Genomic DNA, 18623 nt, shown 5'->3' with positions numbered 1-18623 from the left:
ACGCCCGACCACTGCTCCATTCATTCCTCTATGAGGCTGCGCTTGGCAGCCACTACAGAATGAGTGGAACAATGGCTAGGCATCAGGGATAAAAGTTCACTGATCCGCCCAGTGGTCGGACCGACCCACCGACCAGTAAGTTGTCACCTATCCGCAGGTGATTAATGGTCAGTGACAGGATTCCATGGCGGTGACAGCCCCTTTAGCCAAACAATGATTTCATCCAATGACCGCTATGCAAAATACTAATATACACAGATATTTATCCAAGAAGAATAAATTGATGTGAAAACTCCCCAGTGACTATTAACGCTGTGTTACCTCATATACTCCCCATATTCTGCTACCCTGTCTATCTGGGAAATAAGGGTCACAACAAAACATATATGCACATGGAGACTTTTTGCTGAGTTTTATGGAGCGGAAATTGAGCAGAACCTCCAAGTTTGAGGAGGATATGGAGAGTTCCACTCAATTTCTGCTCCAAAAAACTACTCAAACCTCTGTGTGCACATAGCCATTTCTACTCAATAAGGCTATGTTTCCACAATGAGCTTTTGGTGAGTTTTTGACTTTGCGGATTTTCTGCGCTATTTTTGCACCCTTTAAATAAAATAGATCACTTGCATATTTCCAAAAAAACTCCCCAAAAGCTCATCGTGGGAACATAGACTAAATCTCCTCCAAAAACTCTGTGTGCATAAGATAATATGGCTGTAATTACCGATCTCAGCGGTCATCAAACAGCTTTTCCTATACTACTAATTGGAAAATCGTCAAACATACAGTTGAAACCAGAAGTTTACAAACACTATATAAAAAGACACATATGCATATTTTTCTCAATATCTGACATGAAATCAGAATAAACTTTTCCCGTTTTAGGTCAACTAGGATTACCATAATCATTACTATTTGCCAAATGCCAGAATAATGAGAGAGAGAGAATGTTTAATGCATTTTTATTACTTACTGCAAAGTCAAAGGTTTCCATACACTGAGATTACTATGCCTTTAAGCAATTCTGGACTGCCCATATGATTATGTCATGTGTTTGGAAGCTTCTGATAGGTTTTTTTTAGCAACATCTGAGTTAATTAGAGACATGCCTGTGGATGTATTTTAATGCACACCTGAAACACACTGCTTCTTTGTGTAGCATCATGGGAAAGTCTCAAAATAATCACCCAAGTTATCAGGAAGAGAATTGTGGACAAGTCTGGCTCATCCTTGGGTACAATTTCAAGATACCTGAAGGAGCCTCGTTCATCTGTACAAACAATTATACACAAGTACAAACAAGATCATCCATCCAGCCATCATACTGCTCAGGAAGGAGACGGGTTCTGTGTCCCAGAGATGAATGTGCTTTGGTCCGACATGTGCATATCAACCAAAGGACCAAAACAAAAGATCTTGTGAAGATGATGGTGGAAGCTGGTAAGATTGCGTCAATATCCACAGTGAAACGAGTACTGTATCAGCATGGGCTGAAAGGCCACTCTGCCAGGTAGAAGCCATTACTCCAAAAGAGAAACACAAAAAAGCCAGATTCATGTATGCAAATGCACACAGGAACATAGACCTTAATTTTTTGATGAAACTAAAATGGAACTTTTTGGGTATAATGGCCATCGTTACATTTGCAGGAAAAAGGGAGAAGCTTGGAAGCCTAAGAACACCATCCCAACTGTGAAACACGGGGGTGGCAGCTTCATGTTGTGGGTTGTTTTGCTGCAGGAGGGACTGGTGGACTTCACAAAATAGATGGCATCATGAGAAAAAAAGATTACATGGCAATACTGAAGCAACATCTCAAGACATCAGCCAGGAAGTTAAATCTTGGGTGGAAATGGGTCTTCCAAATGCATAATGACCCGAAGCATACTGCCAAAATGGTAACAAAGTGGCGTAAGGATAGCAAAGTCAGTGTTTTGGAGTGGCCATCACAAAGCCCTGATCTCAATCCTATTGAAAATTTATAGGCAAAGCTGAAAAGGCAGGTGCGAGCAAGGCGACCTACAAACCTGGATCAGTTACACCAGTTTTGTCAGAAGGATTGGGCCCAAATTCCGACCAACTATTGTGAGAAGCTTGTGGAACGATATTCCAAACGTTTGACCGAAGTCATTCAGTTTAAGGGCAATGGTACCAAATACTAATGAAATGGATGTAAACTTTTGACTTTGCAGAATTAATAAAAATGCCTTAAATCCTTCTCTGTCTCATTATTCTGGCATTTGGCAAATATTAATAATTATGGTAATCCTAATTGACCTAAAACGGGGAAGGTTTATTCTGATTTCATGTCAGATATTGAGAAAAACACGCAGATGTGTCTTTTTATATAATGTATGTAAACTTCTAGTTTCAGCTGTATACAGTGATGTACCCGTTATTCCAATATCACCACTTAGCTAGGCAAATTTTGGATAATGTGATTAGTAACCATATTGGTTGTCACCTATCTAGCTGGGGTATATTCACACGGGAACGATTTGTTGAATCACTTCCATTCATTTGGATGGTATTGTTTTGTGGGCAGCACGTGGATTTTTGCAAGAACCAGTAGGATAAACAGGATGGTTGTAGAAATGTCTGCAACCAATCGGCCATATGCGAATATACCCCGAGTGGGTAATAAGACGGAAGAAGAGACAATGCCGGATTCCTACTCATTGAGGAATGTTCAGTTTTGTCTCATGTCTGATGCCACATCATTATTAAGGCATCATTATATCAGTCAGGACCACACTTACTGTCCAACTCGTACTGGGTGAGAGACGGTTCACTCAGGTTCCGGACCATGTAGGCAGCTGGGCAGATTGGGAAGAAGATGGAGGAATTGGGGCAAGATGGGGGGTAAAGAGCAGGGGCAGGAGAGCCGTTAGTACACAATGAACACAACATGCCGACACATGGACACAACATACAATTCCGTACAGACAGTATGGAGCCTTTATAGGGACGGCTGTGTGCACGACTGACCCGGAGGTTTCACCTTGCATGCGATGAACTTTTTTTTTTTTTGATAGTCAGGTCTGAATTTTGGGCTATTAATGGCAATTTCAGATTTCTCCTAATCCGTTTTGCCAGGTCCCTCACTTTTGGGAGGTGGAAAGGGACAACATTTCTGGAGGTCCTGCAATGGCACCCGTCATGGTTGTCACCTAATAATCCGGAATATCTGATATTCTGCCTCCCAACAACTCTCAATAGTGCATAATGAATTCATATATATATATTCGATTGTGACCCTTCCCACAAATTCAGGTAGGGTAACGCTAAACTGGTGTCACCGACACAATCTCGTCCAGCCGCCCTTGAATGACAATGCTTAGAATAATGCGACTGCTCTTTTATTTCTTTGTCTTTCCGGCAGATATCTGATCTCCATTATTCAGAGACGTCCTCTGGTATATTCACTGCACACATTTCCTCGCTGAGGTCAGATAGTCGCAGGCTCTCCAGATGATGCAGCCACTACATGACGGGTACCTCCTATCTCCTGGAATGAATTCAGCAGAGGCGGATGTGCTGGGACAAGACACCGCAGCGTCAGGGGACTCTGCCAGGACCGGTATTTATTCTTCGGGACGTTATCACTGACAGCAGGACACGATGTGATGTCATAGTAACACGCTTGTAATGGACATTTAGAGGTCGCATAACTAATCTCAAATATATGACTCCAATAATCGTCCTCATACAGAACACAGTGCTGTGCTGCGGCCATGGACAGATGGTAGCTGTTGTTTGTTTTTGCTAACCTGCACTAAAAACCTATCACTATACTGTTACATCACTGTGTGCACTGTCCTGTTACATTAATGTTAATTATCTCTGTACTGAGACATTGCCGTGTACATTATTCCTGTAGTGTGACATCACTGTGTATAGTATCCCTGTACTGTGACATCACTGTGTATAATATCCCTGTACTGTGACATCACTGTGTATAATATCCCTGTACTGTGACATTAGTGTTTATTTTCATTGTACTGTGACATCACTATGTGCATTATATCTGTCCTTTGGCTTCTCCGTGTGTATTATTTCTGTACTGTGACATCACTGTGTTTCTTATCCCTGTACTGTGACATCACTGTGTTTACTATCCCTGTACTGTGACATCACTGTGTGTATTATCCCTGTACTGTGACATCACTGTGTGTATTATCCCTGTACTGTGACATCTCTATGTGTATTATCTCTGTACTTTGACAATACAGTGTGCATTATCCCTGTACTGTCATTGCTGTGTGCATTATCCATATATTGTGACACCACTGTGTGCATTATTTCTGTACTGTGACATCACTATGTACATTATCCCTGTACTGTGTCATTGCTGCATGCATTATTCATATATTGTGACATCACGGTGTGCATTATCCCTGTACTGTGATATTACTTTATTCTTATTATATGATTGTTTATGTGACATTACTATGTGTATTATCTCTGTACTGTGTCATCTCTGTGTGCATTATCCCTGTACTGGGACATTATTATTTTATTATTCTATGATTATTTATGTGACATAACTGTATTAACTATTCCTGTGCAATGGTTCCTCTGCCAGTGAATATAAAATACAAGTTTGGGGCCTTGTTAGATTTTGTATCATTAATTCTAAACTAATGCACACATTTACAAGAATGGATAAAGAACAGAAGAAAAAAGCTACAACGAGCGGTTAATTAGCTGAAGTACCATGCAGATTAATGTGCCACTTAGGAGGTGAGAATGGCAAGTGACAAATCATCTCTCTGGCTCACAGTGGATGTAATGTGATGCTGTTTACTCACTGTAGTTGGTGATTTTACTTTGTAGGAGTTTTATTAATATCCATGTGAATGAAATATCTATTTTGTTAATGCACAACCAATATCTTCCAAAAATAGCTGCTAATCTGAATAATCTGAGCTGCAGTGTAAAGCATGGGGGAAAACACAGAAGCAGCCTGAGCCTCTCATGAGACTGAAGATGGATTTTAGATCTCACCATAGATTCCCATTAGACAGTGCAGCTAAGTGGGAGCCACTGATCACAGCTGTGCCCTTGGGGTTATGTACATACATGCCACATGAAACATGTTAATATTAAGAAAGTTGTCATAAAGGAAGACGGAACTTGTTTGGGAGAAGGCGCAGAATATGTTCGTCATTACTTACATGTTAACTCTGCCCATTTGGCATTGGGGTCGTTGATGTTTCGCAGAGTGAAACTCCTCATCCCATCATATACAAGTTCACGGTAGCGGATTCGGTAGCCTAGAAGGATGCCATTGATTTTGTCTTCTGCTGGAGCCTAAAGATATAAAGAGAGTCATCCACACTTGTATGCAAGGGTCTGTTCACATAAGGTTTGTTTTTTCAGCTCGGCGAAACAGACCAAGTTTTTAAGGGGATACCACTTGAGGAAACTCCAGCACTTTTTTTTTCTCTTTTACATTTTTTTTTAGAAGTTTTTTTTGTTGGTGTTTTTTAAAGTTTTTTATAGTTCATTAAGCAATGAATAAAATGTAAAAATTTTTTGGCTGAAACGCTCATAAAACACTCCAAAAGATGTCTGCCGTTTTTTTTCCGCCTTCCCATTGACTAGCATTGTTAAGTATCGAACAACTTCCAAGCAGAAAACCTGAAGAATGGACAGCTCACTTTTTAACCGCTTGGCCTTTTGGGAAACTAGAGGCTGTTAAAAAACGCACAGAAGTCTCCTTTTTACATAGAAACTGCTCCAAAGTTTTTTTCTATTAATTTCTGAGCTTTTTTCAGGTTATTTTTTGCTGGGGACCTGCTCCAAGCTGCTGGAAAAAATAATGTGTGAACATACCAATGTCTAATACTACGTGATACCGATGAACATACTAATAATTCCTGACAGTCATCCCACTGAAGAACACTATAGTCAGCCCCTTTGTGCCTTGAATTGGCTGGTAAACTGGAATAATGAATCCATTTCCTGAACAGCAGCTAGAAGTAAGACAAACCATGCAAAAAATATATCTAAGGTGTTACATACCTGCCAGTGAATTAATACCGAGGTGGTTGTCTGAGGGGTGACGGATAAAATCGCTGGTGCATCATCTGGTGCTGGAATATTAGAAAAATAAATTGCTAAAAATGGTAAACACCTGGAATTATTACCATTAATCAGAAAAGGGCAATATAGTTATATATTGTAATAAAATGGCCTCTGTCACATAATTCAAACAGCAGTCCATCCTAGTCACGTTTCATTCTGAGGCAGTCTAAAGAAACTCAGCTGCTGAAACCTAGGTCTCAACTGACAGAGGAGCTGTATCGTAAGCAAACTTAACCCACCTCTGTGAGTTGAGGAGAAGGCCTATGACATCAAAGGAAATAAATCTTGGCTGGCTGCAGCATAGGAGGAATGAGGCTGGAGAAAAAAATCCTTTGTGCTGAGTCAGTCGAGGAGAAGATTTATTTCTTTTGATGTCATGGATAAATGTGTATTTTGCTTACTATACAGCTTCTCTGTCAGTTGAGACTCAAGTCTCAAGAGCAGTTTTTCTTCAGACTGCAGGTCGTCCTGATAAGAGACTAGGCTGGCTGTCATTTGAACTATGTGATGGGGGAAATTTTATTACATTCTTTATTACCTGTTTAAACACCTCCATCCATTTTGGTGGTTCTGCAATGCACATGTTAACACCCAATAAGATAAGGTGGCAATAACAGCAAGGCTCTGACTTCCACCTGCTGAATAGCAGCCTTCTAGCCTTAAGCCCCCCATACACTTTAGATAGCGGTATATTGGGGGCTATATCTTCTATGTTTTCCATGAGAAAGATGTTGCCAGGCATCTCTAGCGGTGGCTGATCACCAGGGAACAAAAGCATCGACAATCCAAAATCGGATATGTTGGATCCTTATCTTCCATGACATCATCTGTCAGGGGTACCCCATACACATTAGACTGCTGTTGGAACCCATCAATATTGGTGGGTTTGGTTGACGTTAGTCTACTGTGTATCAGGGACTTTAGATTGCATCATCTGAATAGTATGGATGCAGTAAGACCGTTCCTCAGACTAACAGGTGACTTACCAGCTTGCAGTGTTGTTAGGGACTCCGATTCTGCACTGTATTCACTGTCCCCAATGTCATTTGTTGCTTTGACTCGGAATTTGTATGTCGTGAATGGTTTTAACCTAAAATATTACCACAAAGAAGATGGTGACATCATTACGTGTGTCCGAAATAATCATAATTTGGTGGCAGACATTGGGTCGGGTATAGAGTCAGTCTTTTATCTTGGCATTACTAAAATTCTAAAAAAATGCAAAGACAGGCCACCACACTCTTATTCTAAGCCAAAAATGGACCAGAACCTTTCCCGACCTTAACTCTCTTAACGGCCTTGTTCACACAATGGCTGTCACCAAAGTGTATGCGGGAAACAGGTTACAATAGACTTTCTACCTGTCTATAACGGCGGAGGTGGCATTGTGACTGACGGAGGAAGACTGCACCACCCATCGTCCTTTGGGTAGTTCTCGCATCTGGATGGTATAGTAACGCACAGGAGAAAGGCCGTCGCTTCCTGGTTCCCATGAGAGCAGCACATTTCTGGACTTTACGTCTTCCTGTAGGACTATGGGCTTACTGGGGGGCTGAGGACGTTCTGCAAAAGGGAAGAGAATAAGCGTCTGCGTTGCCATCTATGCAGAATCCCATATAAAAGGATAAAAAATGATACCTGTTAGGCTACGTTCACATTAGCGTTGTGCGACGCAGCGTCGGGCGCCGCTGCGTCGCCGCATGCGTCATGCGCCCCTATATTTAACATGGGGGCGCATGGACATACGTTGTGATGCGTTTTTTGACACATGCGTTTTTGTGGGCGCACGCGTCAGGGCGCACAGGACGCAGCAAGTTGCATTTTTTTTGCGTCCAACTTTCGGCAAAAAAGGACGCATGCGTCGCAAAACGCAGCGTTTTAGCGTGCGTTTTGTTGCGTTTTTCTTTGCGTTGTGCGTTGCATCGCTGCGTCGCACAACGCAAATGTGAACGTAGCCTTAGAAGTACTGGATGGGTAATAAATGCTACAACAGTGGAGGTCCAACTAATTGCCAAATGAGAATTTGGCTGTTTTCGACAGACTTTAAAGAGTAACCATCATTTTAGTTTTTATTTCCATAAATCAATAGTACATTTGAAAATAAAAAAAACGTTATAATATATCTTATTAGAGAAATCTGCTTTTTCTCCTCCTGGACTAAATTTCAGTCTGAAAATTCGCAATTTCTGGGTAAAATGTGTCTCCAGTGAATACAGACTTCCCTATTACAGAGATAGGAGATGACAGTTAGTGCTCATAAAGTTCTATGGAGACTGTGACTGTCATTTCTGGAGAACTTGCAGCAGAATGTCTGTGTCGGCCTCTAGCTCTTCCACTCTCCATAGAATCTTAAAAGAATGATCAGTCCAGGAGGAGAAAGAAGCAGATTTCTCTGATAAGATATATTACAAAGTTGTTTATTTTCACATGTACTATTGATTTATGAAATAAAAATTAAACAGTTGGTTTAATTAGGACCGCAATGTGTACACCTGTCCGTGGTGCTACATCCATACTGCTCCTAGCCAAGGCACTGCGGCTTAGGTAAAAAGGGAACCGGAGACCTCTGTTTTAGTGATTGTGGGTGGTCCGACGGGTCAGACCTCCACTGATCTAGAATTTATTACTTATCCAGGATATAGGTAAGAAATGCTTCTGGCTTGATACTCCTTGAAGAAAGACAATCGCTTGAAAGACCTCTTAACAAGATTATATAGAGGAGAGGGTCTTGATTAGGATTTGCAAGACTGACCCTCTCCTCTAGAGCAATATGATTTATATTTTGGACCCGATTATTGACTTTCTGTTTTTTGTCATGTGATATCCATTGACATTTTCTGCTCCAAATTCTTCATAAACGGATCACGCGGATCATAAATTTTTATCAAGTTCTGTTATCATGCAAAATTTTATGCTAACATTTCAGGTGTCAAAAATATACAACACTTTTAAAAAATCGCAATTGATAAATCAGATGAAAAACTCTACAAACTCCAAACCCTTCACCCAATACTATATATATATATATATATATAAATATATATATATATATATATATATATATATATATATATATATAGGCGAAACATAACAAAAGAAAGGCACGCACATCTAAAATAGATTTGGAAAAAAAAACAAAAATGGTGGTGAAAATCACCCAAAAAAGTACAAGTATGAATCGGGCCCTTGGTGCTTTAATTCTTGGACTCCGTGTCAGGTGTTTGCTTACCTCTCTTTTCGGTGGTCACTACCAGCGCTTCCGCAGCCTCACCCCATCCCTTACGGGTCTGGGCTGTGATTCGAAACAAGTAGACAGATTCTGGTCTGAGCCCCATGGCGGTATACTGCCGGACGCTCGGATTCAGCACTTCCACGGTGGCGGTGTTTGCGTTGGTCGTGTTTAATCTGTGAGTGATCTGATAAGCTGTATGGTAAAAAAAAATGTGATATCGTTTGCATCAAAATCTATGGGGAAAAGGTATTTAATTTGCCCCAGTTTATCACTGTAAAACAAATTGTTCGTTTATGGCACACGTTCATTTGCAACATTTTTGCTTCTCCTTAGTAATAAAAAAAAGTGGTCGAGGATAACCCAGGATGGAGCGATGCCAGGAAGTATCTCCTTGAATAGTTCTTAATTATTCAAATTTTTTCTACCATTAAAATAAAAAGAAGTAACATTTTTGTAGATCTCAATCTTAGTGTGAAAAAAATAAAGTTCTTACCTAGAATGATACCGTTGGGAGCAGCGGGGGTCTGCCAAATGAGGCGGACAGAGGTTGTTCTCACCTCAGGAAACAGAATTCCCACTGGGTGACCTGGAACTAAAAACAGATAGAAACATGAAGCCGTGATTCATCTGGCTTCTCTCGCTCATCTCATACAGAGTTCAAACTGCAGTAGTTGACGGCTGGGTGCAGATCTGTCAGAAACTGTGTACTATGGGTATATAGTACACTCACTGGCCACTTTATTAGGTACACCTGTCCAACTTCTTGTTAACACTTAATTTCTAATCAGCCAATCACATGGCGGCAACTCAGTGCATTTAGGCATGTAGACATGGTCAAGACAATCTCCTGCAGTTCAAACCGAGCATCAGTATGGGGAAGAAAGGTGATTTGAGTGCCTTTGAACGTGGCATGGTTGTTGGTGCCAGAAGGGCTGGTCTGAGTATTTCAGAAACTGCTGATCTACTGGGATTTTCACGCACAACCATCTCTAGGGTTTACAGAGAATGGTCCGAAAAAGAAAAAAAATCCAGTGAGCGGCAGTTCTGTGGGCGGAAATGCCTTGTTGATGCCAGAGGTCAGAGGAGAATGGGCAGACTGGTTCGAGCTGATAGAAAGGCAACAGTGACTCAAATCGCCACCCGTTACAACCAAGGTAGGCCTAAGAGCATCTCTGAACGCACAGTGCGTCGAACTTTGAGGCAGATGGGCTACAGCAGCAGAAGACCACACCGGGTACCACTCCTTTCAGCTAAGAACAGGAAACTGAGGCTACAATTTGTACAAGCTCATCGAAATTGGACAGTAGAAGATTGGAAAAACGTTGCTTGGTCTGATGAGTCTCGATTTCTGCTGCGACATTCGGATGGTAGGGTCAGAATTTGGCGTAAATAACATGAAAGCATGGATCCATCCTGCCTTGTATGGAGCATCTTTGGGATGTGCAGCCGACAAATCTGCGGCAACTGTGTGATGCCATCATGTCAATATGGACCAAAATCTCTGAGGAATGCTTCCAGCACCTTGTTGAATCTATGCCACGAAGAATTGAGGCAGTTCTGAAGGCAAAAGGGGTCCAACCCGTTACTAGCATGGTGTACCTAATAAAGTGGCCGGTGAGTGTATATACCACAGTCCGCCACACAGTCTAAAACATGTAGTGAGAGTTGGTGGTGTTCTGCAGAACACAATCTTACCATCATCCAAGGTCCTCTCTAGGATTGCTGGTGTGCTCGGTACTCCATCGCCAATTCGGGTGAAAGCTAAGACCTGGATTTCGTAGAGGACGTACTTTCCGAGGTTGGTAAGCTGAACACTTCGGGAGGCATTACCTTCCACCAGCCAAAACCGTGGAGGGTTGTCCGAATCTTTCTCCTTGTAGAGAATCTACGGAAAGAAAAAGTCATAAAAAGCGACAAGACTTTCCTGAACCCAAAGCTAAACAGATTGCAAATTTAAGACCAAATTTATTGCAAAAAGATAATGAAAGGCTAGTCACCTTGTAACCCAGGATGAGTCCATTACGATCCGGGTCTGGGATTTCGCTCCAACGAACCAAGATGCTGCTTGAGGTTGTGGCCAGAGCGGAGACATTGCTGGGTCCAGAGGACGGAACTGAGGACGAGACGCGATCGTGCAATTACTCTTATGTAGAACAATATACAAGTGCTTCTCACTAAATTAGAATATCATCAAAAAATGATTTTAAAATCTGAAATGTTGGCCTACTGAAATGTATGTTCAGTAAATGCACTCAATACTTGGTCTGAGCTCGTTTTGCATCAATTACTGCATAAATGCAGCGTGGCATGGAGGCGGTCAGCCTGTAGCACAGCTGAGGTGTTATGGAAGCCCAGGTTACTTTGATAGCAGCCTTCAGCTCGTCTGCATTGTTGGGTCTAGTGTCTCTCATCTTCCGCTTGACAATACCCCATAGATTCTCTATGGGGTTAAGGTCTGTCGAGTTTGTGGCCAATCAAGCATATCGATACTGTTGTTTTTAAACCAGGTATTGGTACTTTTGGCAGTGTGGACAGGTGCCAAGTCCTGCTGGAGAATTAAATTTCCATCTCCAAAAAGCTTCTTGGTGGAGGGAAGCATAAAACACAGTGTACCTACACGAGCAAATGACATGGCTCCCCAAACCATCACTGATTATGATTTTGTTATATACTTAACAAAAAAGTGTGAAACAACTGAAAATATGTCTTACATTTTAGGTTCTTCAAAGTAGCCACCTTATGCTTTGATGACTGCTTTGCACAATCTTGGCATTCTGTTGATGAGCTTCAAGAGGTAGTCACCGAGAATGGTCTTCCAACAATCTTGAAGAAGTTCCCAGAGATGCTTAGCACTTGTTGGCCCTTTTGCCTTCGCTCTGCGGTCCAGCTCACCCCAAACCATCTCAATTGGGTTCAGGTCTGGTGACTGTGGAGGCCAGGTCATCTGGCGTAGCACCCCATCACTCTCCTTCTTGGTCAAATAGCCCTTACACAGCCTGGAGGTGTGTTTGGGGTCATTGTCCTGTTGAAAAATAAATGATGGTCCAACTAAACGCAAACCGGATGGAACAGCATACCTCTGCAAGATGCTGTGGTAGCCAAGCTGGTTTAGAATGCCTTCTATTTTGAATAAATCCCCAACAGTGTCACCAGCAAAGCACCCCCACACCATTACACCTCCTCCTCCATGCTTCACGGTGGGAACCAGGCATGTAGAGTCCATCCGTTCACCTTTTCTGCGTCACACAAAGACGCGGTGGTTAGAACCAAAGATCTCAAATTTGGACTCATTAGACCAAAGCACAGATTTCCACTGGCCTAATGTCCATTACTTGTGTTCTTTAGCACAAACAAGTCTCTTCTGCTTGTTGCCTGTGCTTAGCAGTGGTTTCCTAGCAGCTATTTTGCCATGAAGGCCTGCTGCACAAAGTCTCCTCTTAACAGTTGTTGTAGAGATGTGTCTGCTGCTAAAACTCTGTGTGGCATTGACCTGGTCTCTAATCTGAGCTGCGGTTAACCTGAGATTTCTGAGGCTGGTGACTCGGATAAACTTATCCTCAGAAGCAGAGGTGACTCTTGGTCTTCCTTTCCTGGGGCGGTCCTCATGTGAGCCAGTTTCTTTGTAGCGCTTGATGTTTTTGCAACAGCACTTGGGGACACTTTCAAAGTTTTCCCAATTTTTCGGACTGACTGACCTTCATTTCTTAAAGTAATGATGGCCACTCGTTTTTCTTTACTTAGCTGCTTTTTTTCTTGCCATAATACAAATTTTAACAGTCTATTCAGTAGGACTTTCAGCTGTGTATCCACCAGACTTCTGCACAACACAACTGATGGTCCCAACCCCATTTATAAGGCAAGAAATCCCACTTATTAACCCCCTCATGACCTTGGGATTTTCCGTTTTTCCGTGTTCGTTTTTCGCTACCCTCCTTCCCAGAGCCATAACTTTTTTATTTTTCCGTCAATTTGGCCATGTGAGGGCTTATTTTTTGCGGGACGAGTTGTACTTTTGAACGACATCATTGGTTTTACCATGTCGTGTACTAGAAAACGGGAAAAAAATTCCAAGTGCAGTGAAATTGCAAAAAAAGTGCAGTCCCACACTTGTTTTTTATTTGGCTTTTTTGTTAGGTTCCCTAAATGCTAAAACTGACCTGCCATTATGATTCTCCAGGTCAGTACGAGTTCATAGACACCTAACATGACTAGGTTATTTTTTATCTAAGTGGTGAAAAAAAATTGCAAACTTTGCTTAAAAAAAAAAAAAAAAAAAAGCGCCATTTTCCGATACTCGTAGCATCTCCATTTTTCATGATCTGGGGTCGGTTGAGGGCTTATTTTTTGCGTTCCAAGGTGGCATTTTTAATGATACCATTTCGGTGCAGATACGTTCTTTTGATCGCCCGTTATTGCATTTTAATGCAATGTCGCAGCGACCAAAAAAACGTAATTCTGGCGTTTCGAATTTTTTTCTTGCTACGCTGTTTAGCGATCAGGTTAATGCTTTTTTTTATTGATAGATCGGGCGATTCTGAACGCGTCGATACCAAATATGTGTAGATTTGATTTTTTTTAATTAATTTATTTTGATTGGGGCGAAAGGGGGGTGATTTAAACTTTTATATTTTTTTTATTTTTTTCACATTTTTTTTTTACTTTTTTTTTTTTACTTTTGCCATGCTTCTATAGCCTCCATAGGAGGCTAGAAGCTGGCACAACACGATCGCCTCTGCTACATAGCAGCGATCTGATGTTCGCTGCTATGTAGCAGAATTGCAGGTGTGCTGTGAGCGCCGACCACAGGGTGGCGCTCACAGCTGCCGGGATCAGTAACCATAAAGGTCTCAAGGACCTCTATGGTTACTATTCTGAAGCATTGCCGACCTCTGATCATGTGACGGGGGTCGGCGATGCGATCATTTCCGGCCGCCCGGCCGGAAGCGGTAGTTAAATGCCGCTGTCTGCATTTGACAGCGGCATTTAACTAGTTAATAGGCGCGGGCAGATCGCGATTCTGCCCGCGCCTATTACGGGCACATGTCAGCTGTTCAAAACAGCTGACATGTCCCGGCTTTGATGCGGGCTCACCGCCGGAGCCCGCATCAAAGCGGGGCTTCTGACCTCGGAGGTACTATCCCGTCCGAGGTCAGAAAGGGGTTAAACTTGACAGGGCACACCTGTGAAGTGAAAACCATTTCCGGTGACTACCTCTTGAAGCTCATCAAGAGAATGCCAAGAGTGTACAAAGCAGTCATCAAAGCAAAAGGTGGCTACTTTGAAGAACCTAGAATATAAGACATATTTTCAGTTGTTTCGCACTTTTTTGTTAAGTATATAATTCCACATGTGTTAATTCATAGTTTTGATGCCTTCAGTGTGAATTTACAATTTTCATAGTCATGAAAATACAGAAAAATCTTTAAATGAGAAGGTGTGTCCAAACTTTTGGTCTGTACTGTACATGGCGAGCTTTAAACGTAGGTGGATACATCTGCCAAACAGATTTATTCATTTTCGAACAGACGACTCTAGTTACTCTGCCAATACGGTCATCCATGATGCATAAACGCCTCTAATTAAATTGATTTGTCTAAGATAATGATCAAAAGTTTCAGACTGCCTCTTACCTGACTCTCTAGTCCTTGCCACCACAATGGGACTCAAGGGACCAGACCCAATGGTGTTAAAGGCAACAACCTGCACAGAATATTCCGTCCACTCTTCCAGGTCTTCAATCGTGTACTCCCTCTCGATGCGGTCATGGATGACGTGGGTGGAGGACTTCCCTTTTCCATCAGTTCTCATGTATCGGATCCTGTACCCCACAGATTCTGGGTTACCGTTGTACGCCAACTCTGGCAAAGGCTGCAGGAAAGAATGGCTTGTGAGATATAGGGCTGATTGTCATTTGGTGGGGGCGCTTCCATCACAGATGTGAGAATAACTTGTGTAGGGTTCATCAGATAATAAAGTCATAAATCTAATGCCTTGATTAGCACTCACCACCCAGCGCACCCAAAGGCTGGTCTGACTGGCTGTACGTAGGGTAACATTAGCTGGAAACATGTCTGGTGGTGCCTGCAATGTCTGTATCCTCCTGGAAACCAAACTGGGAGGACTGGTGCCCACAATGTTCACCTGGCACATGCGGAAACTATGGAAAAATAGAATCTTCCATAAATACATATAACATGGCACATACACTGTACAGACACAAGTATATGGACACTACACATTACTCTACAGCAGCTTTTCCCATTCTACATTCATAGACATTAATAAGGAGTTTGGCCCTTCTGCAGATATAACGGATCCCACTCTTCTGGGAAGATTTTCTATAGGATTTTGGAGGCGTCTGAGGGGAATTTTTACTCCCGTCATCCAGAGGAGCATTTGTGAGGTCAGACACTGATGTTGGAGAGAGGCCGAGCTCACAATCTCCATTCTACCTCATCGCAAAGATGTTAGATGGGGTTGTGGTCTGAGCTCTGTGCGGCCGGTCATGTTCTTCCACCAAACTCCCCAACCATGTCTGTATGGACCTTGTGCACTGGGCATGGGGAACAGAAAAACGTCTTCTCCAAACTGTTCCCACAAAGATGGAGGATACAATTGTCCACAATGTCTTGTGCTGAAGGATTAAGATTTCTCTTTTGTAACTAAGGGGCCGAGTCCGACCCATGAAAAACAGCCAACAGCCCATAGTATTATTCTAATCCACCAAACTCTGCAGCGGGCACAATGCAGTCAGCCAGATAGCGTTCTCCTGGCATTCACCAAACCCAGGCTCGTTCTCCAGATGCCAGATAGAGAAGTGTGATCCATCACTGCACAAAACACGTTTCCTCCAGAGTACAGTGGTGGCGGCTTTACACCACTGCATCTGACTCTCGGCATTGTGCTTGGTGATGTAAGGCTGCATGCAGCTGCTCGGCCATGAAGCTACCGGCTGGGGTGCAATGTTTGTATTGATATTACAGAGGAGGTCTGAACTCTGCAGTTATGTAGTCAGCCGTACGTTGGTGAGTTCTCTGCCCGCTGCTTCTCAGCACTTCGTGGCTGAGTTGCTGCGGTTCCTTTCACTTCTCAGCAATATCACTCACAGCTGATGGGGGAAGATTTGTGATGAAGAAATATGATGAACCAACTTGTTACCCCGGTGGCTCTTATTACAGGACAGCACTCACATCAGGGAGCTCTTTACCACCAACCATTCTGTCACAGGCAGATGCTATGGTGAGGGGCCGGATGTTATACACTGGGGGCGAAGGTGCCGGATATTATACCCTGGGGTCAAGGAGCCGGATGTTATTCACCGGAGGGCGAGGGGCCGGGTGTTATTGCAGCGCCCCAGAGCCCTGGTCGTGCAGTATTGTCGCTCTGCCACTAAGGGGAGTGATGGTACGTCTGATTGTACTAAAAGAGTTCACCTGACCAGGTATCACAGTCACACATTACACTTCACACTCCGGCCACCAGGGGGAGCAAAAGGTTCTATTTATTAGGCCACTCCTCACACTCTGGTAAAACTGGGGGTTGGATAGGAAGTTAGGGAGAAGCTGACTGGGTTTTGCCCAGGCAACATCTAGAGAGAGAGAGTTGCTGGGAAGATCCAGGGAGGTCCCTGTCAGGGGTGGGATCCTGACAGTGGCCTAGCAAGAGACAGATCGTTACAGAGCCGCGCCTGCACTACCTTGCGGCGGCATCTTAAGAAAGGACAAGAAGCGAAGTATATTGTGGAGAAATGAGAAACGAGATCACAGCACTAAGGAGATAATACCGGGAGGAGTCGTGCCCTAAGATCGTGGCAACATCCTTCTGAGGCGCGTAGCCGGTGGCCGGAACGCCGAGGGAGTATTGGCTCTACGCATTACTCTGAACTACGGCAGGGCAGTTAACTCTAGGTGGGCTGTCTCATCTTTTCACCTAAGCAGACAACGGAGGCAATTGTGGGAGAGGGGCGTTTCTAGGGTCCCTATAAAATAACTCCAGGCCTACCCCGTCATACGGGTTGTCCTATCCATATCATCTGGGGGACGGAGAGAGAGAACATCAGAAACAGATACAACAGTTGTGAGGACTATCCCATGGTGCTCAGCAGGGAGGTACTACAACACACAGGCGCTAGTAGGAAGGCTACTGATTTCCACCTGCAAAGGGAACTCTGGATGTGCCTTCGGACTGGCTGGTCTCAGCCAGCCCTGTTAGCAGTGCTCTGGATTGTGGATGCTGAAGTCTACAGTAAAAGGTAAAGAGACTGCAACCCTGTGTCCTCGTTATTTACTGCGACCTACACCATTACCATCTACTCAGCAAGGGAAGCCCTGGGGACATACTTCACCTGTGGGAAGGTATACCATCTAGCTGCCATTCCATCACCCCAGCGGACCCCCAGCAGCGTCGGTCACCCTGACCGAACACCACAGGTGGCGTCACGAACACTTGACAAACTTTCACCTACACCTTTAATTGGACGCCCCTTACCAGGCCCACAGACCGGGTCGGGCCACCGTGACATCCCCAGAACCGAGACAGAGGGACCCGGTGCCGAGTACCCCATTGCCCTGCGTCTGGGGGGCGCTCCAAATTTTGGCATCACAAACAGGATCTACTGAAACCTGAGAATCAGGTCATGTGTGCCTTGGAACTGTGTCTGAATTGTGCTTGAACTGTGATTTATTGCAAAGACTGTGTATTGCCATTTGCCGCCAAAAATTCCCGCCAAAACCGCCGCCATTACAGCGCCACGAGGAGTGCAGGAGAAGAAGAAGGGCGTGCCATGGGAGGAGACTACCAAAGTGGCGCCAGAAGTAACGACCGCCCCCTCCGACTACTGCTGCAAGATGACGACCTGCCCCGAAGCAGAGGAGAACCGCCCCCTGATTTGCAACAGCGGGAACCAAGACAAGAAGGAGCTCAATCCTCAGAAAATGGCGGAGCCATGTGCATGTGTGGATGCGGACCCCGAAACAGCAAGAGCGACCAGCGAGTCCCTGAACGACGGCGAAGTGACCCAGGCCTGTCCCCGCCGACCGGAGGCAGACCCGAACCCGCTGCAGCTGGAGAATCTGAATTCCTTGGATCCGCCGCTGGAAGAGCCGAGCCAACCAACCCCAGGTGCGAAGGTGACGGCAGCAAGGAAATGGAAGACGGAACTATGCCGGAAGACCGCCTGGGAAGAACCGCGGTCCGAACTGCAGCCGATTCCTGCATCCTTGTCAGTGGAGCGGATCGTCATCGGTGGAACCACATCAGACACAGGTACAAAAAATGCCCCTGCCCCACCGACCGATCCGGC

General features: G+C 43.9%; 1 protein-coding gene across 5 annotated transcripts in view; it reads right to left on the bottom strand.

Moving 5' to 3' along the window:
* SDK2 (sidekick cell adhesion molecule 2) overlaps positions 1-18623 on the bottom strand; it is an 826128-nt gene that overhangs the window by 33939 nt on the left and 773566 nt on the right. For 3 of the 5 annotated variants that reach the window (XM_077253403.1, XM_077253404.1, XM_077253407.1), the window contains exons 24-34: positions 15329-15479; positions 14953-15190; positions 11320-11435; positions 11018-11207; positions 9816-9914; positions 9320-9514; positions 7452-7653; positions 7077-7180; positions 6028-6098; positions 5178-5313; positions 2760-2816 (exon numbers count right to left, since the gene is read on the bottom strand). In XM_077253403.1, the coding sequence (XP_077109518.1) occupies positions 2760-2816; positions 5178-5313; positions 6028-6098; positions 7077-7180; positions 7452-7653; positions 9320-9514; positions 9816-9914; positions 11018-11207; positions 11320-11435; positions 14953-15190; positions 15329-15479 (1559 nt within the window). The remainder of the gene's footprint in view (positions 1-2759; positions 2817-5177; positions 5314-6027; positions 6099-7076; positions 7181-7451; positions 7654-9319; positions 9515-9815; positions 9915-11017; positions 11208-11319; positions 11436-14952; positions 15191-15328; positions 15480-18623) is intronic. The other 2 variants (XM_077253405.1, XM_077253406.1) reach the window with 1 other exon arrangement.

Source organism: Ranitomeya variabilis, chromosome 4, assembly GCF_051348905.1.
Source record: "Ranitomeya variabilis isolate aRanVar5 chromosome 4, aRanVar5.hap1, whole genome shotgun sequence".
NCBI lineage: Eukaryota > Metazoa > Chordata > Amphibia > Anura > Dendrobatidae > Ranitomeya > Ranitomeya variabilis.
The sequence above is the reverse complement of the archived record's forward strand: the minus strand, read 5'-3'. Positions and strand labels throughout refer to the sequence as shown.